The sequence below is a fragment of the Charadrius vociferus genome, unplaced genomic scaffold (assembly GCF_000708025.1).
Source record: "Charadrius vociferus isolate BGI_N301 unplaced genomic scaffold, ASM70802v2 scaffold178, whole genome shotgun sequence".
NCBI classification, from domain to species: Eukaryota; Metazoa; Chordata; class Aves; order Charadriiformes; family Charadriidae; genus Charadrius; species Charadrius vociferus.
In genome coordinates, this window is record NW_009649717.1 from 1216203 (window position 1) to 1244196 (window position 27994).

The 27994-nt window shown below is 37.1% G+C and overlaps 1 protein-coding gene across 2 annotated transcripts; it reads left to right on the forward strand.

Annotated features, from left to right (window-relative positions):
- Window positions 1-27772, forward strand: EDNRA (endothelin receptor type A). 2 transcript variants are annotated; one of them, XM_009890732.1, is made up of 7 exons: window positions 1-493; window positions 13274-13401; window positions 19850-20048; window positions 23862-24014; window positions 26163-26296; window positions 26694-26802; window positions 27073-27772. In XM_009890732.1, exons 1-7 carry the CDS (start codon window positions 92-94, stop codon window positions 27211-27213), a joined length of 1266 nt encoding a protein of 421 aa, XP_009889034.1. In that variant the 5' UTR covers window positions 1-91; the 3' UTR covers window positions 27214-27772. The 2 variants fall into 2 exon arrangements, with proteins under 2 accessions (XP_009889034.1, XP_009889035.1); XM_009890733.1 differs by lacking the exons at window positions 13274-13401; window positions 19850-20048 and having other exon boundaries at window positions 92-493.
- The last annotated feature ends 222 nt before the right edge of the window (window positions 27773-27994 follow it).

Consider the following 27994-nt stretch of genomic DNA (forward strand, 5'->3'; position numbering starts at 1 on the left):
GTTTCTCTCTGCAGGTGAAGAAGTGAGAATTATCTCACTGCAATACTGAAAAAACCCTGTCTCACTGAATTTGCTCTTTCGGGACTTTGGGATGGAAGCCCTGTGTTTAAGAGTTTCCCTGCTGCTGGTGGTTCCAGGATTTGTCCTCAGTGACAGCTTTGACAGATATGCTGCCAATCGGAGTGACTTGGGAAACTACCTTTCCACTTTCTCAGGGATTGAATCCAGCATACTCCTCACCACCAGACAGCCCCTGGTGTCCAACCAAACCGTCAAATGCTCCCAGCAGACTAAGATTGCTGAAACTTTTAAATACATTAACACAGTGGTATCTTGTGCTATTTTCATCGTTGGAATGGTTGGGAATGCAACTCTGCTGAGGATCATTTACCAGAACAAGTGTATGAGGAATGGCCCGAATGCACTGATAGCCAGTCTGGCACTTGGAGACCTTATCTATATCGTCATTGATATTCCTATCATTGTGTACAAGGTAGGATGCAATAACAATACATTCTAATTGCAGTTTCCTTACAAGTACACTGTCTGTTCTCTATGGTTACTCCTTTGTCTAAGTAGTGCTCTTTTGTCAATGAATAGTGCACTTCAGAAAAAACACAACTCCTTTTTGTTCTACAACAAAAACCTTGCTCTCAGGTCTCACCTCCATAAAGAAAAAGTGTATCTACTTTTAAAGATGATGTAGTTCTTAGCTCTTAACCAAAGCATGGTCTTGGGCATTTCACAGGAACTCTTTATTTATTACAGCTACTATAGCTGGGGAAAGAATTTATGAGGGAAGACTTTTTATAAACTGATCTCCTCCTTGATGGACATACAGCATTGGACTAGTTGCTATGTTTGGAATATCCTATCCTTACTTTATGTTTTTACAGAAAATACTATGAGATCTCCAGGCTTGATGTTATGACTTTGCGGAGAGAGAATATGTCAGCTAAGTTGAGCAATAAGGTTTTAATTTAATATTCATGAATAGCAGATTCTCAAAATCATTCCAGAGTTAGTAAAATCAATTATATCACAGAAGATTTTTTAGAATATTAAATTTTATCTGGATTTGTCCAAATATAAAAAGGATCCTCAGCAATTCTTTAATCTGGTAGAAAGTTATCCTGACACAGTTCTTTTATTTTCCATTTTAATTAAACAAAGCCATAAAGCAGTGCTTCTTCTGATGCGATTTATGTTTACTTATGTAACTTGCATGACTGCAGGACAGGCTTGAATGAACAGAACTGAGTCCTTTTTTTAATATATCTTGCTGATATTAACTTAACTTAGAAAATTGTCCAAAAATTTTGTAAGCTTCTATCTGTATCTTTGTGGATTGTATACAGGTGCATAGGTGATTGGATTTTTCTTTCTTTTCTCAGTAAAACCTTCAGGTGTTTCTCTCAGTAAATAAAACACTAAGTAATATAATGAAAAAGCCCCATTCCTCACAATTTTGACCCTTAAAGATTTTAGAGACTTAACTTTTATTTACATGTGTAAACAAAACATTTTAATGCATAACTTTATAATAACTAGTGTCCTGTGGTTTCAAATTGGATTTTAAAATTAAAGAAACAGTGAATTGGAAAGATGTATTTTGTATCTATATAACTATTGACATCATAACTATTGACCTGCATTGTAACGCAGGTATTGGTAGTACAAGGTCTTAAACATTTGTATTCATTAATGGATTAAAAAGATGTATATGTGCACACACTACATTTGTAACAAAGATGTATTATCTATGGTAAACTGCAGTACCTGGTTCTGATCTTCCAGTAGTATGAATTACACATACCTTATCTGGTTTTTATATATGAATTTGAAACTAGGATAAAGAAAGTTAAAAATAATGCATGGGATTTAATGTAAATTCTAGTTTCCACTTTTCAATATTCTGCCTGGAAAAGTAAATAATCAATTTGTTGACAACATAGCAGATATCTGTAGGGTATTTTGGATTAACAAATTGATGAGAAAGATTAGCCTCTGCTTCATTTGAGATTCACCTGTCTTCCATAGCTATGTGGATGTCTAACGGGACATGGGATTGGGGTTCTGCATGTTTTCATTATTCTTTGCAAACTGGACTCGTAGCCTGGACTGCATCTCCCATGATGCATTACAGTTTCCTCCCTGGTAAATTATCCTGATGTTTTTATGGATAATTGCTAATGCAGTTTTCTTACTTCTCATGGTACTTCTGGTAAGAAATTTTAAGGAAAATTGGCATGTGTTTTTTTCAGAGCTGAGTTTGGGAAATAACAGGTATTTTTATTACACCAATTTTTTCTAACCTTTCAAGAGCTCTGCTGCTTCTTCACAAAGAGGAATGGAAATCTGGAATTAATTTTGCCTTTCAGAATTGCCTTTTGATGGTCTTCTGAAAATTCTTTAGAAGTCTAGTTAAAAGCAGTAAACAATATTTTTTACAATCCCTTTATTATTTTGCAGTACATTTTTTCTATTAATTTTCTGATGCTTCTTTGGCATTCTATAGGTTCACTTGCCTTGCTATATCTTGTATGATGAGCTGAACTGTGGTCCTGAATATCTGTACAAATGAAATTACCTTAGCCTATGCGAAAATTTATTTCTGTACTGCAGAGAAGTATTTGATAAATAAAGGCTGTGAATGAAACTGCAGCCCCTTGACATCAATTTATGTTAATTCCCACATGTAAGAAGGCAGAATTAAAATCACTTTTCAAGCATAATTCTAGCTTTTAGTAATTTTTTGAGTACTTGAACCTCCAAAATAAATTACTCAAAAACTACCGTATTCAAATATCTTGTTGTATAAGGTTAGCTGCATGTATTCTGATACAGGGAAGCATTTATAGCATTTATAAGGGAGCTCTAGTACTTCTGGTAAGAAATTCTATTATTATTTATAGTCCATTTTTCATATAAACCGTTCAGTAATATGTCTGTTTACACTAGGAGTTGATTTTAAAGTTTGTTAAATAGCATTCCTTTTTGTATCACAGATAGCCTAAAACCATTTAGCTCCTCTTGTTGAGTGACAGTATGAAGGGAAATATCACAATTTGAAAGTGGAAGCGATATTCTTTTAAGGAAAAAAAAATTAAAGTGCCTTTATTTTTGTGTAAAAGTTTAAATTTTAAAGTATTTTATACACTTAGTTCTGAACTTTATTTTAAAGATTCTTTTAGCTTCAGAGTCAGCCTCATGTTGAACCATGTATTAATATCCTAAATGAACAAATGGCGTCAAACACTTAATACTTTATAGGTCAGATCTTCATTTTTAGGAGCATAAAACAGCTCTGAAATCAGAATTAGAGTAAACAAGCATTCATCTGCATATTAAAATAACCAATAGTACAGAATTAAGCTGGCCACATCACATAGAAAAAAAAAGTGTAATACTGTGTCATTATAATGTAATATCAGAAATAGGTATAATTACTTTCCTGAAACATAAGGTAGCTCTAACTATTTTGAAACTACTTTCAAAAGGGAAGTAGGTAATGTTACTGATATTCAAATCCATTTTACAAATCCTTAGAAAGAAGCAGCTATAAGATTATAGTAGTTGAAAATGTAAGGTCCCAGGAGAATTGAGTCCATCATTCTGTTATACGTTTACACAACTAACAAAGATGTTATGCTGGGAAAAAAAAAAGGAAATTCTGTAATTTATGTCAGCTAAAGATATGGTCATGGGTGTTTGACATTTTTATCCTTTCTTCATGATACAGTAGGCCCAAAAATTCCCCCTTACTTTCTCCAATTACTGTAATTATATAGTAGATTCCCCTTAGCAATTTGTTAAATGGATTGAGATATAATATTCACTAGCCTCCTTTGAAGATATTCTGGATGTACTAAAGCCCCATTACACTTAATTACCACTAGTATATCCACTTGTAATACCAAATCAATATTAAAAATTGTAAGAAATTGAGTTTTACAGGAAGGGTACCAGTTATAAATCCAGCTTTAACAGACCGAACTAAGACAATTTCATTTTCCATCGCATGTTTATGGCACCTGCACCCTAATAGTTTCCTCTTTACCCCAAATATACCCATCTCAGACATTCAAGATGTCAAAGCCTAAAGCCTCCAAATCAGTAAGAATGACTTAATTGCAGTGAGAAGAAGATTGAGAAATACAACTTTATGCTGCTGTAGAGGTAGGGTTAAGGCACTGAAGAAGATACGGGTTTCATACCTCCTTTTTCATACCTCCTTTTTTTCATACTACCTTATCAGGTGGTGTAGCACATAGATGAAAGCTGCTGCATCACCTGCATTACCCATCACTGCCATACATATTTGCAGCAAATAAGCTAAGTTTGGACACAATGCATGAAAACTTCTTTAGAGGACTGCTTTCCATACAGAAACTAGACAATTTTCTAAGGCTATACATAGGCGGCAGCAGAATATCCATAGCATCACTATTGCCTTGGCTCCACTAAAGCTCTGGAAAGCCCATATGGCTGTTGCTGCTGTCACTAACGTTTAGCAGAGCAATAGCAAGAACAACAGGTCACCTCCACAGAAAAAGCTGTCCATAGCTCTTTCCTGAGCTCCTGAAGCTAGAAACACTCTAGGCCAAGGCTCTCACTTTGGAATGGCAAAATTCAGTTTTAACTATGCTATTGGAAAGTCCTGAGCTGTCTCTGCTTCCATTATTATGCCATTTGGAGAAAAATGTTTAAATGAGTTCTATTTATTTCAAACTGACTTACATAGGATTGACATAAATTATATTGCCTTATATCTTAATATGCTTAACTCCTTAAACCATTAGTTTATAAAGAAGTAGATTAAGCAAGTTAGCCAGCTTTTAATCTGTTTCTTTAAATGTGAATAACAAACATTTTCCTAATTTTTTTACTGGTACAAAGTGAAAGACATCTACCCAGAAAACAAGCAAGAATGTCTACTGCTCAAACAGCTCAAGAAGATGATGTTTTCTTTAATAAACTAAGCTTTTTTGTTAGTAAATTGGTATTCGCACATACCTTAGTTGTGACTGCATCTAAATCTGAGTAGTCCACCTAGAACATTATGAGTCTAAATATAAAGGCAACTGGCAGTAAGCAAACATCTTCAGCCATTTTGTCTTCAGTAAAGGAAGACTTAGCTGAGGCATTTCTAGTCATGGACATTTTTCAACATTAGAGCAAATGCGTAAGTGCTGGACCAATTCCTTCTTAATGACAAATTATTTAGCATATCTGATTACCTTTACTGACAGAATTAATATTATACACAAGCAGTGATAATTAAACACATTGGGACCGATCCTGTAGGCTAATAGAGCAAATGACATCCACAGTAGCTATAGTTCTTTGCTAAACAACTACATGGCCAAGCCCACAGCACATAAAGTTAAGTGTACTTAAAAAGAAACACCCCTTTAAAAGCATAATTTGTCATATGTGCAGCATATATTTCTTAATGCAGTACCAACACCAGCAGGAAATTCTGACGCCACCAGCTTAACAACTACATTCTGGCTTTCACTGAATTCTCATCAGCAATTCCAAGAAGCAGCACGTTGGTAGTCCATTGTAATGTAGAAATCCTTATAACTTGCTCAGAACGTGACCTATTATTTGGGTGTATGTCTCCATGTAGTGATCATACATCGAAGAAATCTAGAGGTAGCACAGGAATTGATCGCTGAGTCCTGAAGGCAGAAGTTACCCAAAATGGAACAGGGAAGGGAAGTTCATCAGGAATCTGTTCCCTCCATTTACAGACTACAGCTTCCTAGTAGAAAGTGTTTAATATGCACACCAAGGTAGGAGTTAAGGAAGAGATTTTATATTCTAGGCCTTAATTCAAAATCCACTCTACCTTTAACTAACAGCTGTACTTTGGGGAGGTGGGATATATGTTCCTTTCCATGCACAGGTATCTCCTCCCTCATCTTCAGTTTCCCATCTCATGCCTGTCTTGCTGTTCTGCAGATTTGTAATACTGTATATTACCTAGAGACTGTAAGTTTAACAGAGTATTTTAGTATGTTTGCTGTCTTTATTTTTCAATCAGCTGAACTCTGCAGATAACAAGGAATTGTTTTGATTGTGCATATCTAGGGTTTACCAGTTCTGCAGTAATTTCTTAGCAAACCTGTCACTCTCTTTAGCAACACACAAAAGACAACACAGCTGGAAGAATAACAAAAGCAGTATTTTGCCCAGGGACTGAAAAAATTCTTTTCAACAAATCACCATGCACATAAGCACACCTTGCAGCTCATTTCCCTGAAGAAGAGCAGCGCAGCTTGAGAAACAGTCTACCGAAAAGGATGGGAAGTTAGCCAACACCACAGAACAACAAAAAAAGAAACTAATCCTGCTTTGTAAACAGCAAAAATACCACAGGGGAGATGTCTAGAATTGTTAGGAATGCTTTACCGCTAAGTAGATTTTTGTAATACATATAAACATTTTAACAAGAATGTAAAACTTCGGATTTATTTTTTTACCAGTTAGTTGACACAGAATGCTCTGCCTCAGAAAGAGGGCATTTGTTTTCTTACCTTTCAGGATCTCTTAAAGTATAATCTATTTTCTGTTGTGTAAAAACTATACATTCCTTTCCATAGCTGCCTAAGCAGGAGAAAAAGACTGTAGGCATTCATGAAATGGCATGACACCCTCTGCTACCTCCGCCTTTACTCAGCTGGGGAAAGATGAGCAAAATAGCAGAGAAAGCTGTGGTAAGGCAATTCAGCGGAAAAAATGTCTTTGATGGTTCTCACGCATCCCCACATAACCCTTCTTCCTTCCAGAAAAAAAAAACAGTCAGTCTTTTATCCACTCAAAGTGGAAAAAAGACAGTTCTTGGTTGTAGCAAAATTAGGAATATATTTCCTGCAAAGAACAGTTGAAGAGATGTCGTGTGCTTTCTCTACCATGGCCGTATCATAAATCTAAGTATAAGGAAAAAAGCAAGTGATACCAAAGTCAGCAGAAACCCAAACTATCATGTCACCATGATATAGTCAATATTGGTCTTGTGCCCTGCATTATAAAGGTTAGCCTTGTTCTTTGTTTCCCTCTACTTTTCTTCTACTCACTGTCCTTCCCAAAGTTGAGGCTTTTCACTCCAGCAGTGGGAAGGGAAGGAATACCCAGAGAGGCTGTGTTCTCTCTCCTTCACCTTTACAATTCTCCATCTTTCCAGCAAAGTGGTGAAGCACAGCTGAGTTACGTATGTGGGATGAGCAACAGTCTGTGGGTCCCAAGCAAGAAATGGATGAGGATTGTCCTGCAATGCAATTCTCTTTTGGATATACGGGTTGTAGGAAGAAGAGAAAGGCTTGAGAACACGCAGTGAATTCTTGTCCTGTGAAGTTTCATGGGGACAGAAGGGTCCTGGTTGAGTCACTGAATCAAAATACCACAATCAAAATACCACAAGCAGGAGACTCAATCCGCCCTTCTTCCTAATTAACCAGTCTTACAGACCAGAGACAGGAGGAACACTTGAGTCAGAATCATCATCTTTGTCATTTAATGCAGTCAGCTCAGTGGTATAGACCTTGGACACTTTTGCATTCAATCAGATTTCACCTGGATTCCAACCAAAACACCAGGTACCATATTTGGCCCATGCCTTGAAGCAGATAAAGGCATACATAATTGCAGTACACAACTTAAGGCAGAGCTTTACTAAAACAGCTTAATATCTCAAATGTCTCCTAGAGGAAACTAGCCTTAAAAAAACAAATTTAAAAACACCAAACAAATCTGCTGATCTGACAAAACCAGAGGAATTTCTCTTGTTTTTCATTCTGGGCTATGTTGTAAGAAAAGGAAATCACCCCGGAATACACTGGTTTTGTAACTCTTACTCCACAGTTAGGAGATGCTGGTCACTTATACAACTAGACTTTATCTATACAAACAGAAATCTGCTGGTTTGGTCTGTTTCTCCATTACTGCACAAGCATAACAGAAGTTCTGGAGTAAAGAAGGTATTTTTATTTGTCCTGCTAAAGACAGAGCAGAAACTCTGACTGCCAAGGTTGTGCCAGAGTTGTTCCATCGGTATCATTGAACATTTAAATGCCATGAAACTCAGGACAGTATCCTGCATGGGGATGGCAAGTGGGGCACACACTGTCTGTATGAAACACAGTTCAGTTTCTGGGATCTTCTGTGTCAGCACAATGATCCCAAGTGGATATAGGATGAGATCAGAGCAGGAAAGGGCAGGTAGGAAACCTTTGCTTTCATCCTCAGTGCCATGTGGCAGAGAGAGAACACCTCTTGACATGCAGTTGTTGAACCGAAGCAGTATTTATAGAGCAGCTCAGAGCCAGTTCATATCCAGCACCTAACCCAGTCCATCTATTTTGGGCTGAGCTCCAGGGTCATCATCTGCCTGTAAACACGCAGTATCAGCCTAGCATTAGATAAACACTGTGGATGCACATGAGCATGTACTGGTGAACACTCATGTGGTTGGATTATAACAGTCTCTCTTTTAGACTATATATAAATTGCTTGGGATGCACAGTGGGACTTTATCTATGTTTTGTACATCAGCTAGCATACTAATGGGGGTTAGAAAATAGCAACAGCAGTAGAATAAAATCCACTGAGTGACATTTAAAAATCATTGCAAAGGAATGTTCTCAGCGCTGCTGTCCTGTTTGTTTCAAGATGCAGCGTCAGGGCAGAGAGGCTGTACAAAGCAGCAGAGAAGGGGGGATGCTCAAGGAAGCTGTGGCTATCTGATCACTGTGCTGAGGTTTTTTAAGACTGACAGTAGAACCTTGAAACCTTGGTTTCTGATTTCAGTGTAAAAATATGCTGTTGACTACACTCTTTTCTTGGTCAGGAATTGCACCACAGCTGAACTGTATGAAACACTCCTAAGTTGCAAACCACACAAGGGGAAAAGTGCATTTCCTTTGCTGCATGTCTTATTTTGAAATCTCAGAGATTTTGTGAGTGGGTTTGCAAAAGCACAATCCATTTGACCAGCTAATGGAGAACTGGGATACAAGCTGGGATAATCGGCCAGATTCCTCCTATCCTTGTGCCTTGAGAGAAAATGTAATCTGCTTATATTTCATACTCATTTTGTTTGGGTATTAAAACATGCAAAAGCACTGGAAGAGCAGAGCCAGTAGTCCCAGTTCTTATATTGTACCTAAGTAAATCAAGGCTAATTCAATTAAATTCCTGGGCCTATTTTTTTATACAAAACAAATGTGTTATTTCCCTCTGAAGTTTCTGTACCCTGCTAGGGCAGAACAGAGGGCAATGGACTTGTTTTGATGTAAAATTAGTAAAACCAAAGACAGGATCAGATTTGCCAACTAAAAATATCTACAGAAGGAAAAACTGGCACCTGATCCAAGGCTATGTAATGATGCATAGCTGATGCAGAATGATAATGGAGTATACCCACGAAATGATTGCAAAGTTAATCTTAAAAATCAAATAATCTTGATCCCAGTGATTTTGATTAAAATCAACTTGAAAAGAATGTCTAATGATTTGCTACTGATGTTACTTCAATTAGTTGAAAAGTGCAAGAAACAAAAGGAATAAAATACTTTTAATCTTAAAAAAGGAGAGCTTCCTGGGGTGTGGGGAAGATGTGTACATGCTGGAACCACGATAAAGCTTCCCTGTGAGGAGTAATGAGTTAGTGAACCTTTTTCAAGTACAACACTTTTCTTTTTGAAGCTAATATTTGCCTTGTAGTAACAGAGTTTCACAGTCACTACAAAGTGCTTGTTCATTTCTATTGCTGGGTATACGCTACAGCCACAGTCAGTGCATATGAATGAATAGGTGGCTATCTTTTAGTTGCCTTTTAAAGTGTGACATACGATGATAAATCAGTTTTGGGGCTCTGATTGGCACAGGGAATTGACAAAAGTCTGCTAGGGCCGCTTTTCCCTGGCAGTGCCATTTATAATTTAGCCTTCACCCAGTGGTGCCTGAAAGCTAGTCTGATTTTACCCAAACCCAGACAAGTCTGGAACTGAAATTCCATGTGACTACAACTGGCTGGACAATTACCACGGATTCAGATTGCCCCTTCTTTGTCAAACATTTTTTCTGCAGCCCTGACATAAACTAAAGCCTCACACAATAGTTGCAGACAAAAGGCAAAAATATGCTCTGAGAACATTTGTTACAATATTGCAAAGCTATCTAGAAAATAATTCTGCCAGAGCTTTCATTCAGTCTATAATTTAGTCTGTGTATTTCATTCAGTCTATAAATACAGATAAAATCAGAGGAACTAATCAACAGCTTGCAGGTATAATCTCATTACCTTTGTTGCTGAAGGTACTGACAATAGTTAAATCACTAATCCTAGTGATCCATTCCCTAGCCTTCTGGCACAAGAGGGATTTGCTTTCATCAAATATGATTGTCCTAAACTGGAATACCATTGCAAATGTGTTCACATTTTCTCTGTTGCGGTTTTGATGGTAAACAGCAAACAGAACCACATTTATATGATATTCTAACACTCTCAAGAAATAGGGAGTAGTCAAACTTGGATCGATCCTACAGGGAGAAATCTCATTTTAATATTCAGCTGAAGAGAAAAAATAATCCAGTAAAAAATATAATGCCTAACAGATAATGCCATTCCTATTTAATGAGCAGTCATACACATAGGTTTGCTTCATAGTATTAACACCTAGTTGGCTGAAAGCTATGAATTGCAACAATCTGTCTTGAAAGACAAGTAATCAAATGACAATATGAATATGGTCCTAGAGAGACATAGGCAGTATGTAATACATAGCTGCTTCCATCATTTTTGAGGTATTATTTTGAGGAAAAAAAGCACAAGTAATTCAGCATTGTGATGAATGGCTATAAAAAAGAAGGGATGTGAAAAAGCCAGATCAGGACTGGTAAAGAGAAGATGAAAAATCTGGCATTCAGTGATAAACATCCTGTACTCTACAGCAAACTGCTCTGAAAAACTCATGCTGTGAAAAAAACAGAAAGGTGACTCCTACCTTAACTGAGATAAAGACAGATGGGAATTTCAGCTCCCTATAGTTAACATCTATATTATTAAAGGTAGTGATTACTGTTATGTTTCAATTTAACAGTAATTAAAATAGAAATAAAATGTTTACTTTGAATACTACAGTCCTGAGCTACAACCAAAATTTGTTTTTCTAATTCTGCAGACAGAATCCACCCACTCTTACTAGATGAGTGTACTTCAGAGCCTAAGCTTCTACTGAAAAAAATTTCTAGTCCTTGTGGTTGCAAAAATAACTCTCAAAATGTATATGACTTAAGCAAAGAAGTCTACCTAAGTATGAAGACGGCCTGGCAGAACAGGTCTGCAAGAAAATAAACTCTGAAAACAACAATTCAAATTTCCATTGATTTAATCATATTCCAAACAGTACAATCTTCGTTCAGTTTTAACTGTAAAAATGTTAAGAATATATGATTCATAGGTTGTGTTTATCATTGAAAGAACACAACTAATTTTTGCATGCAGAATGCAATGGCGTCAGTCCTTGCACGTTTGTGCTTATGTATGGTTCCTTGTTCTCTCTTTTCCATTCTGCACTCTTGCCCAGGGACAGCATGACTGTGGTACATCTCACATACTGTATTTATTGGAAATGCTTGTTGTGTCAGTAGTTTATCTCAACCTCATGCACCTGAAAATAAAACTGTTGTGATGTTTAAATCTATTTTAGTTCCACAAACAGTCCCAGGTCTGGATCTGACTATCTTCAAAAATTCAGCAAAATTAGGTTTTAGAAGCTTTCAGGAGCTTGGGTTTGGCTTATAATTGTTACTCCATAGTGTATCGTTTGCTGTCTTCCTCTGAAGCAAATAAAAACATCTCAAATTTTAGGTGGTACCACCAAAATATTCTGTGTTCTAGCCTTTGTTCAGTAAGGCTTAATACAAAACTGCACAGTGCTAATAATTAATTCTCTAGTAAGACAAATCATTATCACTGCCTTTAGAAATGTGCCTCCTGTTTATATAGGGGATACAACATCCACTTGGATGTTGACAAAGTTACATATCTGACTCAAGCACTTGATATTTTAATTTCAAATCTCATGTTTTCTATTACACAACCACTTTCACAGAAGTTGATAACAGCGTAAGAACTGTTGGGCTACATCACACAAAGAACTCATCTTACCTCTTATTCACTACCCTACCCCTGACAAAGGCTCAGTAGCAGAGACTTAGGGAAGAAGATTGAAAAAACAAAGTAGTGCAAGAGTGACTCCTCTCCTTCTGGTGAGAAGATTTAGTGACTTTGTTTTCCAAAAGAAATGGTGACGGTACGATCCCTTTCTTGAGTGGAATCAGCTAAGTTAGAGCTCAGTACTTTGTATGGACTTAATAATTTTTCACTTACTATGTTTACTTACATTGAATGTAATCTGTCATTTTACTGCCAGGCACCCAGTAAAGGGAGATTTTCTGTGACTCGGCAGTCAGTTGTATATTTGACTATCCTGAGTAATATTGTATCATATATTTTGCATGTATACTTGTTTAAAGCTTTAACAGTTACAGCTAGAAAAATCACTGTTTACATGCTAATCATTCACAACTATTCACACGAATCATTGTGTTCAGATCTGTTATGTAAATTCCTCCTTGGAAATACTAATGTAAACCCCAGACACTCATTCACCTCTTTCTGAATGGACACTTTTCAGTTGCCTTGTAGTACAGCCCACATGTATGTATGATGGTAGTCCTTTAAAACGTAATATGGAACAAATTATGTATGTACAATATTTTCTCCACACACTTAAGAATCTGGCAGTGAATATTGTCATGAGTTACATAGTGGTACATTTACAGTGACAAGAATCTACTTGCGTGCAGCATAAGAATTTGGCTCTGAGGTATTTCATTATGAACTCTGAGTTATGCTTTGACTACTTGGTTCTGGGTCATGGTAATTACAACCATTTATGACAGGGTTCAGTTAAATTTTCATTATTCAGTACTAGTGGTTGAAGCACAATAATAAAAAATCTTATAACTATGCAAGTTACAATTACAACAGTATAAGGTCAACAGCTAAGTTTAAACTTACACCCCCTGTGCTTCTATAGTAGCAGTTACTTCCCAGGTTCACACAATACTAAGGATATGCTTGAGGTATGGAGAATTAAATGTTACAATGGCTGTGTCTAAGACAAGAAATAATTACAATTGTTGTATGCGTGCTAAGTTACTGTTTAAATATTCTAATTATTCTGTATCTTCCCTTTAGCTCCTTGCTCAGAAGTGGCCTTTTGGAGATTCTGAATTTGGACAGTTTCTTTGCAAATTCCTTCCCTTTATACAGAAGGCATCGGTGGGAATCACAGTCCTTAACCTCTGTGCCCTTAGTGTCGACAGGTACAGTATGTTTTATCCTTTTGACAGACACTGTTCTTGCCCTTGCAGTTTTCCTAAAACTGGGAGCACTCAGTATGATCTTCTTAGCAGGCAGACAGCAGTATAGATGTAACTTACATTCTGTTTTTTATAACCTGGCACCACATAACAAAGCACCACATATATAACTCAAAGTATAATATGAAGCTATTGGACTAATGAACTTCACAGTCTTTTAAAAGGTATTTAAAAGCTCTAGTAAAACATTATTTCAATTTCCCTTACCAGACAAAAATTTATTGGGATTTAACACAGTATTCAAAATTCTTCTTTCATATGACCTCATGGTTGTTTTGTATTTGAACAGGATCATAATCTTCAGTCTTAAAAAGTATTTTTTTCAACTCACTGCCTATGGACCAGTGTTTATTTTGGTAACTTTTATAATTAATTGAGTTTTATTGAAAAACACATTGGAAACTTCCTTTGATAGTTTGACATTGATAGTTTGAAAATTAATGCCTCTGCTAAAAGTGCTCTGGAAAATACAAAAACTTTTTGATAGAACAACAGCTAAGATGCTTTTGAACATTACTCTTTTATGGGTTTTTTTATTCATACATATAAGGTAATAGCAGGTGAAGTCTTCACTTCTGTAAAAGCTATTTTTATTGGTCTTGAGTTTACTCGATCATGCTCTAGTCCAAAATATCAGTAATTCTGATACAGAAAATATTAATAAATAAAATACTTTATGCGTATTAGTACAGTGATGCAAAAGTAAAAGAAACTTTAAAATTAATCTTGGTTTGGTTTTACATAAAAAGTTGATGTACAAGGTTTGCAAAGGATGAGTAACTTAGTAGTATCCATACCTGAAATACAGTTCCTTATTGCATTACTAACTCCTTAGCTGAAGCCAGAAACCAAAAAATGTAACACAGGCAAGTGTACTTTTTCCATTTTTGAGGCCAAGAACTATAAAAAGAATTCTATTTCTCAAACAATATCTGCCCAGCATAAAATACAATCCCATGGACTGCACTAAGGAATAAATCATAGATCAAGCACATATGAAAAAGAAAGTTTGTTAGATAAGTTCTGACCAATGCAGTTTCACTAGATTTAGTCCTACTGTTACATACATGTTTATAAATTGGAAGTAATTCAGATGAAGCTACCTCTTTAGACATGCATATATATATTTCTACAAGCACTGATTTGCTAATTCTCACAATAACCAAATGCTGTTTCCATTTGAGTATACAGTCTTGTATGGGATCAGATCCAGACTTTAATTTCCTCCCCCAGTTTACATGGTTTGCCGAGGACATATTCTTTTTCATCCGGTGCTACTCTAGTAAATGGTTGCAGAGAATGTTTGTTCAAAACCAGATGAATACAGCCAGATTTTGATATTGGCTAACACAAAGTGAATCTAGATTAAATCACCATAAAATCAGGATCTGAGCACCCTCAACAAGTTAGGTCGGGCACTGCAAGTGACATAGTCACATTAATATAAAATTCCACACCAGCTAATGTTTGCTTTTTAGTATGGAGAATGAGTAAATATGGAACTGTGCGCTGTCACAGCTGGACTGTTTCTGGCCTATCGGAGAGTTACTATTTTCTTTAAAAAGCTCCTAAAACCAATCTCATTTATAATTATTTTGGGTGTCTATATATGGAAATGCATTCTACGAGGTAGAAAAAGATAGAGTCAATTAGTATAATGAATTCAGAGCTCCACAGCTTTGATAATTGTTGACTCTCTGTCCCTCTTGCAGAGTACAACCTTAATTTAGAACAAGGGGGTTTTTTTTTCCTACAAGGGCTGTTCTCTGTGCTAACTCCACTCATTACTGCTGCCCCTCACACAAAGTGACTTGCACTGACAGTGTATTAAGGTTTAGCTGTGTATGCCCAAGGGGAACAATGTCCAGTCACATGTGGAGAGGGTTTTAAGAGGCTGACAGAAAACACCAAACCAGTCATTCACCCTTCAGAGGAAGCTCACACTTGTTTCAGATGCCTCTCAGGCATTTTTAAACTCTAGGTCATGATGGTGATGATAATCTGACTCTTTCTAAACAGTGCCTGACTGTGAGTAAGAGGAAGGATATTTCCCTTCCTGAGCTTTCACTCTTTCTTATGTCTCAGGCATAGTGATTTTGATGAAGAAATGGTTGTAAGAACAGTGATGATACAGATCTCATTTAATATGTACACACCCTCTTCTTGCCTCCTCTGCATACCAAATTGCATGAAACATTTATGCAGTAATCTCAGGGTACGTACTTTCATCTGGCCCAATTTCCAGTAAGTGTATTAGATAACTCAAGATTTTACTACTAAAACAAAGCTCCAAGAGGTTTATTGTATTAAGAGCTTTGCCATCAACACACTGCTGGCTATCTTTAAAATGAAGAACAGCTGTGATCTCTCACAAAAAAGAGGAATAGATCAATATCAGCAACAGTAGTGTCATTTAGGATCTGTCCTGACACTAATCTTGACAGTGACTACTTCTTATGTCCTTGATCAAGTCTCTTATCTTTTCTATATTGCTTTTCCCTCTTATAAAGGGCTGATGATACTCGCAGAACAGAAATATGTTATACTAGTGGCCCATTTGAATAAATAATTTTCTAATGTGTTTAAAAGGAATAGGGAAACAAAAGCACCTACTCTGTAAGACAGCAGGCATAGAGGACCGATAGTCCACAGACAATCTATACCCCAAGATTTAATTTTCATATGCTCCTTGATTTCATTTCATAAGGCCCACAGTATTTTTCTTTTTTTTTTTTTTAATTCTGATTAGATACCACTATGGTACAATTCATCCAAATTGTTCCAAAAACTAATTTGGGCCACAGCAAAAACTACAACATGCTACAAAAAATACATGCTGCACTAATGAGACCAATACTGAAAGGCTAACTAGAGTTCTAGAATTATTCTTTACCAAAGAATGATGAAATCATGGACAGAGCATAGAAAAGCATCAGAAATGATTCAGTGGCCTTACAGATCCCAATTTGTTGCTTATCAAAAACAATGCTTAAGAAGCCACTTAAATACAATATCCATGTACTGAAATACAGATGATGTATCAGATATCCATGGGGTCTTTAGCTTAGCAAAGAAATAATAAAGATCTTATCTTTATTAGATATAATAAAGATATAATAAGAACCTATAGAACAAGGTTTCAGCCAGACAAATTCCAAATGAAAGTAAGTATACATTTTTAACAATGAGGGTGATCAACCACCAGGGAAAGGTGAAGGTGTCCTGCTTTTACTGTTCTCAGATCAAGACGGGATGTCCTCTGAAAGAAATGCTTTAAGCAAGTTATAACTAGAGAGGAGTACAAAAGATTTAATTGTATGCATGTATAGTTCATGATGTAATGATTCCTTGTCTTTAAATACCATGCATCTCTAAACATAAGTAGCAGCAGGGACTCTAGAGGCCATAAAAACCAAGTTGGAATAAACAGCTAGGAATGGGAGAAGAGGGAGGAGAAGAAAACAGAGGAGAGATAACAACAATATACTAAATTTGACAGCACATGCATGAGCAGTAGAAAATGAAAAGGGGAGAGAGAAGAGGAGCCACCACAACATTAAGCAGAGAAAAGGAAATGACCTGGAAAATAACTGAATATTTTAGACAAGGTTGGAGATAAAAGGAAAACAAACAGAAAAAAGAAAAGTAAGACAAAACACACGCACACAGATTTTAGATTGGGGAATTAAATGTGATGCATGATGCATGCATTTTATGTCAGTTCCCTGGCAGACATCCTGTATTTTATAAGTATGAGGGAAATAAACCCTGCAGTATTTTCCCGCTACTAATTATGGGAGGTTTGTGGCTAGACAAAGATCCTATATATTACATAATTCACAGAACACCCACTTAAAAAGTTATACTACCACTATTTTTCAAAACACTCTTACAGCAGTAAAGAGACCAAGTAATAGCAGATGAATATGTTGCATTCTGATCTAATTACTGAGCTTCTTATGCTTTAGTTGAAACCATTCATAAAATTCTTCAGCCAATAATTCCTTACCTTTCAGAAATTCAAAATCCAGTACTTCCCAGTATACTCAAAGCATCCTAACCCGGAGTTCTCAACTACTCTTTTCCTCAACCCCTTGTTATCCCCGAGCCTTCAAGCCCATGCCAAAATTCAGTATTCCTTCCAATCACCTCCCAACCATCCCACCCTAATCCTCCCAAAACCTAATCCTCCAGTTGACAGCTTTCTCATATAAATTCCCCTGTTCTTTCCTTCCCTTGCCAAAGCTCACTCATCCCGGGAAATCAGAGCCTACATACTTATAAATTGTATCCTCCTGGTCTGCTAAGGGCATCTCCTTTCCCCATACCTTTCCCCATACCTTCCCCCTTCCTTGTGCCTGCTGGTATGCCCTTTTGTACTCCAGTTAGCTGCTGTCATCAGCTAAAAAGACCATCCCATCTGTTTTTCTCTGAAAAGCTTAACCTTGGCTCATGCCTTGGAAAGGTGTTAAGAATAGAGGTGGCAGCTGCACATATCCAAATGTATCTGCCAGGACTCAAGGGGCCAGAAGATGAAGGCACGTCTGCGGAACAAAAGAATACTTGCCATAGTCAGGACAGTAAAATGACACAGCCCCTTACAATTTATAATCCGCTTCAGTGACTTCTTATTCTGACATGAATGAACAGCAGATGAACAACCTTTCTTGACTTTTTTTTCTCCTTAACTAAAGAAGACTATTTCATCATGGGGTGCCATGATATATCCCTGTAGCACTGTAATTCCAAATGAGAAGGTGCTATTATTTTGGGGCAGTAAAATAAGCAGTTTAGAAACCGTTACATCACCAATGACAGAAAGCTCTCCAGCATGCATTTCAGATTATTATAAGATCAAAAAAAATATTTGTTCTTTCCATAATTTTTAGATAGCACTGTTTTTGCTAGATTGTTGGAAATTATAAGTAACACTTTTGCTGCAGTTATTGCTAGACAACAGTTAATTTTCTACTGAAAATTTTATTTACAGACAGGTTTGTACTCTTTGTTGTATGCTTATCAGTCTTCTCCAAGTAATTTTCGAACCTTTTGACCAGAGTGGACAGAGAGGTTGAGGTCTCAAAGATAATAAATTTCTACAAGTTCCTACAAGCAGGCAAGCAGAGGAGAAAGACCATCTCAGCTCCCCAGCTGGGGGAAAGACTGCAGCCTGGTAACAAGAACCCTCCAGCACTGGAGGGGCAGAGAAGGCAAAGAGAGGAAGAGGAAAAGGCATAAATGCATAGGCTTTACTTGAAACTTCTTTAAGAGTTCCCGCCTTCTACCAAGATTACAGTTATGAGACGCATACACACAGGAAAGTAGGTTTCAATAATTCACCTTTTTACAGAGAAATTTGCTATCTAAGGGATAAAGTAGTGGGAAAATATGTTGGTTTTGGCATGTACAGACTTCTTAGCCATGCACTTCAGTTTCGCATAAGAAAGGTGATGCAGAGGCTGAGATAACTTCCAGACAGTCCTAACTAGCACTTAGTTGTAGTCTAAGGCAAATACAGAATATGCTGATAAAACCAGTATTTTTAACATTGAACAGTGTAGATAGAACAAATGCATTTTCATTTCATGAAGAGTATTTTCACAATATTTTCATTGCACGGAAGCTGACAACTTCACTTTAGATAGCACTGCTGTCACAGCTGAGGTAGCTGGAGATAGCTGGTTTGTATCTATTAGAACGGCTTGTGTGCCTGGAAGCTTTTTTCCTTCTGTTACGTCAGTTGATCTAGCGTAAGACACAGTCTGTCCTCACAAACCTTGCCTACTTTAATTAGAAATCATTAATCTAGTCCACACAGCAGAATTCCATGCAATTCTGTGCATAGGCAGAACAGCTTCAGCCAGCTCTCAGCTATCCATCCCTTGATGTGTCCTAGGTGGCTCTCTACAACTATCTGAAAGGAGGTTGCAGAGAGGTGGGAGTCGACCTGTTCTGTCAAATAACAGGCGATATAACAAGAGGAAATGGCTTCAAGTTGCGCCAAGGGAAGTTTAGATTGGATATTAGGAAGAATTTCTTTACTGAAAGGGTCATCGGGCATTGGAATGCATTAGCCAGGGCAGTGGTGGAGTCTCCATCCCTGGAGGTATTTAAAGGTCATGTAGATTTAGTGCTTAGGGACATGGTTTAGTGGTGGGCTTGTCAGTGTTAGGTTAATGATTAGACTAGATGATCTTACAGGTCTTTTCCAATCTAGGAGATTCTGTGATTCTGTGATAGCTGGCAGTGCCCCTGGAAAAGGCAGAAAAACCCAAGAAATACAAGTCTAAGATGTCAGCTTTACGATTTTACTTAATATATAAAATTGAACCAAGATCTTTGAATTTAAGGAAGAAACTTAAGGTTGGAAACTAATGCCTGTCTCTTTCAGGTATAGAGCAGTTGCCTCCTGGAGCCGTGTTCAGGGAATTGGAATCCCTATGATCACTGCTATCGAAATTTTCTCCATCTGGCTTCTGTCCTTCATATTGGCTATTCCAGAAGCAATTGGTTTTGCTGTGGTACCTTTCAGATACAAGGATGAAGGTTATGTTACCTGCATGCTCAATCCTACAAATAATTTTATGTTGGTAAGTAACATCCTTTCTTTTCTTTTAGGAATCCACAGTATAAAGGTTAGACAACTAAGATACTGGATTATAATGTGCTTTATTCATCCATTAAAGCGCAAAATGTATTCTAATGTATATTGGTGCAAACAGGATCCTTCATTTACAGTGACCTGTCTCTACTTTCAGCCAGAGATACTAAATGGGACTTCACATCATTTTCATTTCTTCACTACTGAAGATTCTTTATACAGAAATTTGCAATTCCAGCCTGCTTAAAGTACAATGAAGGGAGATATGAGGGTAGCCAGAGCCTTGGAAGGTATTGTGTTCCTAGGTATAACACCTTGGAGCTTGTAACTGTCAAAACCCATGTTTTACCATGATTAGTCATCATTTTGCATGCAGTAGCCAGCTCTTTTGGCAGATAAAGAAAAGGGTGGGGCCATGCTCTAACATAACTTTTCCTGTTCTATATGCACTTACAAAGTCAAACAGAGAATAATCCCTTCATTTACAAGAAATCCTGACTACAAAGCTGACAGACTCACATCTCCAACCCAGGTAGCTTGGGCACTGTTAGCTGTCATCTAGATACAGCAATTCAAGATCAAGAGAAGTGCCTGAGACACACCAGGCTGCTTTGGCACGTTTTGTAGTCCTCATCTTCAGTGCTACTGCAGGTTGACAGCTGCCAATACCCGCATTAGCTTGTTCAAAGCAAGTCAGGTGACTAGTCACTACAGAATTAATATATCTTTACTGCATATGGGAATAGTGACTTTTTACCTGGCCTTGCACTGGGAAAGTAGAATCTTAATTTTTACTTTGTGAACCCAAAGAAAGGCCAGCCACCATTCACCCAGTAATAAAAAAAGGGCAGTATTCTGCTTTGTCTTAGGGAACAGTGCAAGGTCTCAGAGATAGTACAAGGTCTTAAGTCCTGAGGGAAACTCCATGGTTTTTTCTGGAATAGAATTTTTCATGATAGAGTGCAAGTTTCTCTTTTTTGAATGTCTGGCACTTCTCCTTTTATTGGATCAGAACATGGCTTGGGAATTGGGAAGGATAGGGCAAAATGGAGCTAGGAAATTTAGAAAAATGTGGATTCTTAGTATTTTTCAGAGGAACATCCCCAACTTTGGTAGGGTTACACAGACTGCAGGGATGGCAGAAAGAGCAAGAGACAATTGCAAGAGATGAAAAAAGGAATTCCCTAATGGAAATAATTAATGCAGGTGAAGACGGAGTGGAATTGCCCCAGACTTACTATATCTTTGTTTCTAAAGTCTACAGACTATGTGACTGTAGATACTGTAGTTATAGGAATATGATTTATGAAATGCACACTGCAGCAAATTTCCCTTTTGTAATGGCTGTTTTTCTCCACACATGTGCCTAGACAATCTTCACTTCCCCTCTCCCCAAGAAAAAGAATAGTTTTCTCTTCCCTCTTTTCAAAAACACTACAGTTCAGGTCTTCCATAGGCATGCTAACTTTATTAGATTATTGGTCTGTTCTTAATGTGGTAAGTAGAACAGCTTGCTTTGTTTTATTAGCAGGAATTAGTATCTTTTACTTGCTCGGCATAATCCAAAAGCTCCAAATCTCCCCACGCCAGTTTGATTTTCAAGGGAACAAACCAGCATTTACGTCCAAGTTGAGAGTTAATATTGGACATGTCAGTCAAAATGCAGAGTGTTGTATTTCAATGTGTTGCAAGGAAGTACAAACATGAGATTAAAATGGAAATACCATTTAAACCTTAACTATAGTATTTACTACCACAAACACCACAATAAGCAATTACTAATTTTTCAGACAAATTTATGATTAACTTTTGTTTTAATAGGAGCTTTATTCACGTTTAAAGCTATCCTTGAAAGACTTCATGCTAGACCATGATTCCCAAGAGGCTGAGTGCACTAGGAAACTAGTTTAAAATGCACGTTTCCTGTAGAAAAACAGTTCCATGTGGGCTTTCAAGACAAACAAAAGAATGTCTACTTCTCTTAAATCAACCCAATTTTGTGCTTTGATGTAAGTTTTGTGAAATTCAGATTCCACAATTAATCATTTACAGACATTTTTGTGTAGGTTTTATAGCTTCGCAGAGCCAGGTTCTCATACAGAATTGATGCATTGGTCAGGGTTGTGACACAGCACTCTGTGTGTGTGTTTTCTTGACTGAGAGGCAATGCTCACGAAAACTGGTAGACTGATATCACAAAGTTTTCCCTGTAAACATAGCATGGATTCAGAGTACATTTTTTGTTGTGCTGCCTAACAAATATGATGTCTTGGAGGAATTTGCCATGGAAAAGATAATTGTCTCCATGTATTTGTAATCCTTTTCTCTGCAGAAGGAGTGGTAATTATATTTCCCCTCAGTACAAACTCTTTAAATATGAAGCATACTGTTTTCTGCTTTTCTACTGGCAGATGCTCAGTTCCCAGTGGGTGAATTTCTGCCCCCAAGGGGAGTGCAACTATGCAGCCCCTCCTCACGCACGGATGATGATGATGAAACAAACTAATCAACACAATTCAAAATGTTCTGTGAGGTGGGGTTGTGGCCTAGATAGCAGCCACATATTCTAAATTAGCAAGCTCTGAAAGCAGCTAACTGTTGGGACAGAGAGAGAAAAATTAAAAGCATTCCCCTTTTCTCAGTAAATCAACTTTCTAGTGTAACTAAAGCAGATTTTAAAATTAACCTTATTAAATACTAGTCTATTAATTGCATTTTTTCATCTTTTGAAGTCTAGCACCATTCAGTTTTAAATGTAAACAAGATGTCAAAAGTTTGACTTTTTCAAACAGGATTCATATAATCCTCAGTTATTAGCATTTTGACATTTGGTGTGGGAACTGTGATGTTACAAGAGCACGTCCGCTAGGAATAAACAAGCTAGGGGAAAGACTATGAGAAAGAAGGTTTCCTTTTACACAAATCCATCTTGGTGACTAATAACATAGAGACAGGAAGTATTTAAAATGTCATATTTCAGTGCACACTTTTGGCTGAGCATAAAAGTTAAAAACTAAGATACAATATTGTCTCAAGTCTGAAAATATAATAATCTACAGAAAAGAGTAATTTTAATTGTTTTGTCAAATATAGTATTTCCCATAATACATAAATGTATTAAACCACAGTTTAAATCACAGCTAACACTTAAAATTACACAGCAAAGTACTGCTACTCTAACAAGTCCCTCAGTGTCCTGTCACAAAGGCAAATGGTATGAATAGCAAGCAAAGGGTTAAAAGTAACTGTACCACTAGAAAGCATCCATCTTAAGCTTTGCATGTATCAGACAAACACTTATGAAGTGGCTCCTATCTGCCCGGTGCACAAGCAAACCAACTACCAATCTTTTCACTGATAACAAAAGGTGATTAAACTTAGAAGACATTTTGAGTTTTCCTTTTTTGGAATCAGGACAGAAGCCGTAGAGGTAAATGGCATTTCCTGAGACAGGCTTTTAGTAAGATTTGTTATCTCAAACTGACACTGTCTACATGTCTTTCTCATGGACTCCCGTTTTCATGAATGAGTGTGAATGTTCAGAAAACACAACCCAAAACACTTAATTCCAGTCCAAAACAGATTGCAACAAAGGTACAGGCAGGCCATCCATAAGGTAAAATAAGTGGGGGGTTTTTTGATGTTGGTCCAAAACAGATCAATAATAAGAAAGCTTACATAATTTGTGCAGTTTGCCAATAGACAGATACCAGCGTACCAACTGTCACGCTTTACAAGACCTTTCTGTGGCACTTTCCACTGAATCAAGAAAATATCTTCTCTTTCTTTACCTTATCTACAGTTCTACAAAGACGCAAAGGATTGGTGGCTGTTTGGTTTCTATTTCTGCATGCCACTGGCGTGTACGGCCATCTTTTATACACTAATGACTTGTGAAATGTTAAACAGAAGAAACAGCAACTTGAGAATTGCTCTCAGTGAACATCTTAAGCAGGTAAATATTAGGAACACCAATGTTTGAAAATACTGTTCTTCTCTCTTTGGGTTAGCTTAGAAATGTTTCAAAGTGTACTTGAATACAGTAAATTACAGAAATAGAAAGGGAGGATGTAGATTATTTATGACATTAAGGTATTCATTTGAACCCAGAATACAAGACTAAATCATAGTATTAAGGAGCTATCGAAGACAGCATGCTCAGGAAACTAGCCAGTTTCTTTTCTTAAGTATGTGTGACATTTGTGCTCTCCTGCTCTTTAACCTCAAATCACTACTGGCTAAATGCTTCAAAATTTAACTACAAAGATTTGCCAAACAAATGTTTCTTTTTATTCATAAAGATAAGACTCCATGGGTCCTCCCTACTTTTGGCACACTTTGATATGCAACTTTAGTTTCATACAAAAAGCAACTGTAGAATAACATGGTTTAGAATAGAGCGGATTTTTTTTCAGGGTTATTGCACTGTTGCAGTACCAGTACTGTAGCTGCTTTGAAAAGAGCAACAGGAGAATAGTACAAACAAATGATCATAAAGGCACCCACAAAACCATCAGATCTCACTTTGCTGTTTTTGCAGCACCGTCTGATGTTTAATTCCTAGCTGAAATTTTAAAAACGATCTGTAGCTTTTCCCCTGTGTTAACGTCAGCCCCTCAAATTCCACTCTTTCTTTCAAATTCCACATTCACAGATGTGAATGCCTAAAGCAGTCCCCTCTGCATCAGAGTGAGTTCTCTCAGAGGTTCCTCCTCTGCTGGTTCGTTCCGGACCAGGGCAGACCAGAAAATTCTCCCCTTGTGCAGATCGTCCACTTTTTCCCCTCCTGGGGCCCCAGGGCCTGCAACACAGTCTGTCCCAGGGCCACACACAGGCTACTCCACCCATTAGAAATAGAATGGTATGTACAGGGTGGGGGAATCCACCCTCCAGCTTTCCCATCCTGACGTACAGTGCCCAGCAAGCTACGTGGACTGGTTGCTGCAGGATGACTGTATACCACAATTTACGAATGCTTGTCTTTTTAACTATCACCTTTTGCCCTTCTTTCTTCCTTCCTTCCCCACAGCTTTGTCCACATTAATGTCTAGTCATGATCCTTTTCATATTTTGATAAAAACTGCTATTATAAGAAAGAAACAAGAAATCATACTCAAAGTCTAACATGACTTCCCGTAATCACACATTTGACTTTAAGTTGTTTAATGACAGAGCCTTACAATGCTTGTTATTGTTATATTATAGTGGCAGTGTCAGAAGTGGTATTCTCACCCCTTCGTATGTTTGTTATCGAATCCATGCCTACCAAACAGCACTGGTATGCATTGTCAAAAATCCACTAAAACATCTGTAAATCTCTAGTGCCATATAAAATATCCATTAAATTGAAATTATTTCCTGACTAAGTATTATGAGATTAGGCTGTAATACAGACATTTCTAAAATTTTGTTTGTAGAGGAACTATTTACTTAAGAATATCGAGATCACGTAGCAAGGAACACATAGCAAAATTAATATACTGTGCAGTATCCCTTTATGTAACATGATGCATACTAAATATAAAATAATACATCAGAGAGAATTTGACATCCTGACTAGGTACGTGGTTGAATGGAACTTTTATTGCCAATTGATTTAGGTGCCCTGTGTTTACATATTGCTCCACATCCAGGATTAGGTACAAGTGGTTTATCAAGCAGGTGTGATCCCAGTTTTCCTCACTCATGAAAAGTTTGCTTCCAGATTATGCATGTTTCTGAAGAAAGGGGCTTATCTGAGGTATTGCCAGAAAACAAATCCAGCATAGAGGAATAAGAAGGGCTGGGAAAGTAATCAGGTTCAGGAAAGCCCAGCAGTAGATTTTCCTTGGCTAACATCTACAACGTCCTGGCAATGACGTGCGTGCTCCAGCTGCTCCTGTATCAGTGATGAGCAGGTTCTGTAGAGGATGGCCAGAATCAAGAACATGACAAGTCCCATAAAAAACAGCTCAGGGACATCAGGTAGTCTGGAAGCTGCACTTTGGGAATCCTTGCATGCTTTATCTAGATTATTTACTTTGCTGCCAACATCACTATGCTACAATCACCTACCAATAAGAATCAGGCACTCAGTCACAGTTATCTTTACTTCTTTTTCTAGCGTCGAGAAGTTGCAAAGACAGTTTTCTGTTTAGTAGTGATTTTTGCTCTTTGCTGGTTCCCTCTCCATTTGAGCCGAATTTTGAAGAAAATGGTATACAATGAAAGAGACCCCGGCAGATGTGAACTGCTCAGGTACTTCATTTTCTATGTCAATCAATCATTTATACTGAAAATATATAACGCTGCACACGTGGAGTTTATGTGAGAAATGTGATTGTGCATGCAACTGTGGTGTTAGAAGAGCAAACAGTTTATTTTATGACTTTTCAGCTGCATCCATTTTCAGGGGTTTCAGCTTTAATGGGGTAGCATAATTTTAATAAATGTCGTCTGTCACCATTGCAATCACTTTTCTTTGGCTTTTGTGAACTTCTGTGAGACAGGCTATTATAGACATGATACAAGATTAGATTGAGAGAGTTAGGTAAGACAGAATTAGTTTCTGTGACAGAAGAGATTATAACCACGAAGAGTACAGATGCTTTACAGTATATGAACTGTTTAAATGTTTTGCTTTTTTGTTTCCTAGTTTCTTGCTGCCATTGGATTATATCAGCATCAACCTGGCAACCATGAACTCTTGTATAAACCCAATAGCTCTGTATTTTGTGAGCAAGAAGTTTAAAAACTGTTTCCAGGTAAGATCTTCTTGATAAGATTTTATGTCCAGTTAATGAACTGTATTAAACCACTTATTTATTATCTATTTTTAGCATCTGTGAGAAGAGGCATGCAAAGGAATGAAAGATTATAAATTGTCTAGTTTACCCATAGCTCACATAGCATACATACCAAACTGAAAGTGGCACTATCCACTTTAGATGAAATGCTAAACAAGTAAATAAGTTTGACATAGTCTTCATATATAAACATGTTAACTGTTGTGTTGGGATTTTTTTAATTTTCAGTCATGTCTTTGCTGTTGCTGCTCCCAATCTAAGAGTCTAGTGACTTCAGTGCCCATGAATGGAACAAGCATTCAGTGGAAAAATCAAGAACTAAACAATCACAATACGGATCGAAGCAGCCATAAAGACAGCATAAACTGAAAATTAAGGACTCTGATACCACTTCGGCATCAAACAGGAAAAAAAAAAAGTCACAACAAAGCTATTTCAACAGGAAGCCCAGTGACTGTTCCATAATAAATTCAGACATGTGCACGCTTGTACCTAATTCTAGAGGTGGTCGAGTAGATGGACTGACTATAACTGTGATGTTCTGTGAACTGAGATCCACTGGATGGTAATTTTGTCTCTGAAAATTATATTGATGTGATTATGACACCAAAAAACTGACTTGAACTGCACAGGTGGTTTGCTCTTCTGAACCAAGCAAGAACTGTCCAGTGTCTGTGACTGGTACAGTAGAATCTTTTTACCTGATTGTCACCTAGAATTAATCACTCTGGAATTTTTCAGAAGATAGCAAAATGGAATCTGCCTGTGACTTTATTTTCTCTCTGCCCATTTGTCTTGTAACTTTTATTTGTGTGGTGGATATATTCCATGCACCAGTATGTTTTGCATGTTGTTGTTGTTGTTGTTTTTCAGGTTTATGTTGGAAAAATATTTTGGTCCACACCAGTATTTTATTTACTTATGTTACAATGGGTCAGGAGATTAGCTGGGCAGTTCACATTTGTAGCACTTCAGTACTCAGAAATAGGAAGAGACCATTTAAAGTAGCATCAACATTTGGCACTTAAGCACAGATTAATACCAAAAAAGAGGTATTAATAATACAGTACTATACTGTGTTATTTATTCTAATGCTCTGTCCAAAATAAACATAATAAACATAATCTGTACCAGCAAAAAGAATGAAAGA

Bases quoted from the DNA above. Each gene is read 5' to 3' on its own strand.
- EDNRA (XM_009890732.1), top strand. From the start codon at position 92: ATGGAAGCCCTGTGTTTAAGAGTTTCCCTGCTGCTGGTGGTTCCAGGA. The intron at 13,402-19,849 runs GTACAGTATGTT...TGTCTCTTTCAG, and splicing joins TGTGCCCTTAGTGTCGACAG to GTATAGAGCAGTTGCCTCCT. The intron at 26,297-26,693 runs GTACTTCATTTT...TTTGTTTCCTAG, and splicing joins GGCAGATGTGAACTGCTCAG to TTTCTTGCTGCCATTGGATT.